At 61.1% G+C, this 3,031-nt stretch overlaps 1 protein-coding gene across 1 annotated transcript in view; it reads left to right on the top strand.

The window, feature by feature from the left end:
- RNF208 (ring finger protein 208) overlaps positions 1-150 on the top strand; it is a 704-nt gene extending 554 nt beyond the window's left edge. Inside the window, exon 2 of the mRNA XM_009994324.1 lies at positions 6-150. Coding sequence (XP_009992626.1) covers positions 6-150 — 145 coding nt within the window. The remainder of the gene's footprint in view (positions 1-5) is intronic.
- The last annotated feature ends 2,881 nt before the right edge of the window (positions 151-3,031 follow it).

The raw sequence follows: 3,031 nt of genomic DNA, 5'->3' as shown, positions 1-3,031 counted from the left end.
AACAGACTGCCAGCTGAAGCCCTGGCCACCAACCCCGTCCAGTGGAGCAGTGACACCGACCGCAGCTGCTACCAGACCTTCCGCCAGTACTGCGGGGCTGCCTGCACCTGCCACATCCGAAACCCACTGTCTTCCTGCACCATCATGTAAGCCCCCCGCCCCTGCCCGCACCCCAGGCAGCGGGGCAGCTGGGAGCAGATGGGGCAGCACCCACATCCAGTCCCCAGGCCATTCCTTGCTGCCAAAGGATGCTCTGATACTCACCCTGGCCAAGGATGTCAGACCAGCATCTTCACTGGCACTGGTGGGGGGCGGTGGGGATGCTGGGACCTGGCAAGAGCCCCCTACACCCCGGTGCTGCCCAGAGAGAGGGACGCTGCGATGGGCAGAACATCTACCAGCACACCCAGGGGCTCTGGCTCCCCCAGGTTCTGCAGCGAGTGCTCCCGCTGTGCATTGAGCATCTCATCGGGCTCCTTCCCCAGGCGCCTTCTTCCTCTCCTCTCCCCACGGCTCTTGAGAGTGGACACGTGTCCCAGCCAGAGAGACACTCTCCATCACCCCGTGGCCACCACCTGTGGCACAAGAAGCCCTGGAGTTGCACTGGGTCACCCACCTGGCACAGGAGGCAAGGACAAGATCCCCGACTGCCCACCCCCCTTCTCTGTAAGTTATTTGCCAAAGCTTTCATCTCAGTGGCCAAGCCGCCCTGCGCCTGAGTCGTAGCCACGCCAAGCCAGCGCACCCGTCCCACGGCTGCGAGCAGACATGCGGCCCGTTTCCTCCATAGGCCCTTGAGGAAAGCTCCACTTTATCCTCGTTTTGGAGGATTCTTGTTTTTTCCCCCATCCATCCCCAGCTGCCCCGTCCCAGGCTGCTACTCGTTCACAAAGGCATTGAGCTGTGCCCGTTCTCTGCCGCTCCGTCCCAGACCCTGCACTCATGTCCTGTGGGATGGCTTGGAGGGGTGGCATGGGGTGCTGTACCCCAAAATACCAGCTACAGTGAGGGAATTTGGGTGGGCAGGGGGGGCAGAGGTCTGGCTCCTGCCCATGGTCCCTTCCCCAAAGCAGCACCTCTCTCTTACCCCTTGTGCAGGGGGGCTGGCAGGGTGGAGGCCCCTGGGGACTCTCTTGCTTTTTCCAGGGCATCTGGAGGGGTAGGTTTGCTGCCAAAAAAAGCAAAAAAAAAACCAAACAAAAAACAAAACCAAAAAAAAAAAAAAGAAAAAGCCATAATCTGCAGGTGCTCCCACGGGGCTGAGCACCACAACCTGGCATGGCTGCAGCACCAGAGCCACCTGCCACCCAGTCCCAGGGCTGGGCAAGCCGAGGGGGCCCTGCAGAGCTCCGCACCCTGGAGGAAGAGCAGCCCCAGTGCTGGCTGAAGCCCAGCACCCATCCAGGGAGAGGGGCTGATCCGTGCCCCCTGCCCACTCCAAGGGAGCAGGCGATGCCACCGGCGCAGCTGCCGGCGCAGGACGGGGCCGGGGCCGTTTCTGTGTTGCTCTGCCAATGCCTCCCGCTGCTGGTTGTGACAATGATCATGTTTTATACCCGGCCTTGTTCTGACCCCCATCAGTCTCCCCAATAAAAGTTATATTGGAACGAACAGCGAGCTGGTGTCTCAGGGGCTGCGTGGCTGCAGGAGGAGCAAGGCCAGGGCTGCATCCTGGCCCTGCTCGGTCCATGGAGAAAGTTGGGGGGGGCAGATACCCAGAGAATGGGCTTTCCCTTGGGCTGGCACCCCGACCTTGCAGCTCCTCTGACCTTGCCCTTGGCTCTGTTGCAGTTGTGTCCCCTCTCTGCCCACTCCCTGGTTACACTGCAGGTGGCTGGGCACCATGGAGTACCCTGCCCACCTTGGCAAGGTCCCCCAGACACTGCAAGGGCTCTTAAATACCCACTGGCTGTCCCGTTCCTCCTCTAGTGACACAAAACACTGGGGGAGAGCATTTGCCAGCCTGGTGCCCAGGTGGCACCTGCTGGTGAAGGGAGATGAGTAGGGACATAGGCAGCACTGGAGTCCCCTCTTCACTCTCCAGTGAGGCAGACACTCCCACAGCCCTGCCACACTCGTGGCCTCTGCACCATCCCCCGCTGCCCCCAGCAGCACCACAAATGGCATCGGTGGGCAGCACCCATTGCCTGCACCAAGTGGGCCCCAGGGTTGCTGGGATGGCAGCTTTCCAGTCAGGAGAGGCAGGAATTTGCAGCAGAAACAGCTGGGATGATGCTCCCAGGGCAGCACAGTTCCCCAGGGTGTGAGCAATGCACACAGGCTGTCAGGCGCACACGTGTGCACGGTGCAGGGTGTATGTGTGTGTGTGCACACCTGGGCTGGCTGGCCCAGTCCTGCTGGCCCTGAAGTGCCTCTGGGGCTGCCTCTGCCCTGCCAGGAGCCACTGTGGAGCAGCTGCTTCCAAAGCACTGACACATCCTCAGCTCACAGCCAGGCCCTGGGGGCAGCTCCAGCTCCCACCCCTGGGCAATACAGGGTGTGCAGGGGGGGTTGCAGACCCCCGGTGCTTGGCTTCTGGTTCCCCTCCAGGAGGGGTTTCTGTTCCCAGAAAATGGAACCACATCCCAGCCCCTAGGTGCTGAATGACAGCATCAATAATGCAGCTGGTGCCATCCCTGGTCCCAAGTGTGCCATGGCCATGACCTGGCTCCTCAGCCCCATGTCCCCATCCCTGCCATCCTTCGTGGGTGTGGGGTACACATGCAACCCTGGCAGCAGTGCTGGGGGCTCCTGGTGGTCACAGCATCCCCTCAGAGAGCCCAATGACATGGCTGTTTGGAGATGCTGAGACAGGCCCAAATCCAGAATGAGCACCTCCATCACCCTGTAGGCTCATCCGGAATCCAGGATGAGCATCTCCATCTCCAGGGCCTCAAAGTCACCAAAGACAGGGCAGAGGTGGCAGCAGTTTTACCCTCGAAGCAGGAATTTGCCCTCTTCATTACATAAGGATGAATGAATGGTACAGCATGTTCCTGCCTCCCCCCCCCCCCCCCGCCCCTGGGGCACA

The sequence above is a fragment of the Chaetura pelagica genome, unplaced genomic scaffold (genome assembly GCF_000747805.2).
Source record: "Chaetura pelagica isolate M959 unplaced genomic scaffold, ChaPel_1.0 scaffold132, whole genome shotgun sequence".
NCBI classification, from domain to species: Eukaryota; Metazoa; Chordata; class Aves; order Apodiformes; family Apodidae; genus Chaetura; species Chaetura pelagica.
The sequence above is the reverse complement of the archived record's forward strand: the minus strand, read 5'-3'. Positions and strand labels throughout refer to the sequence as shown.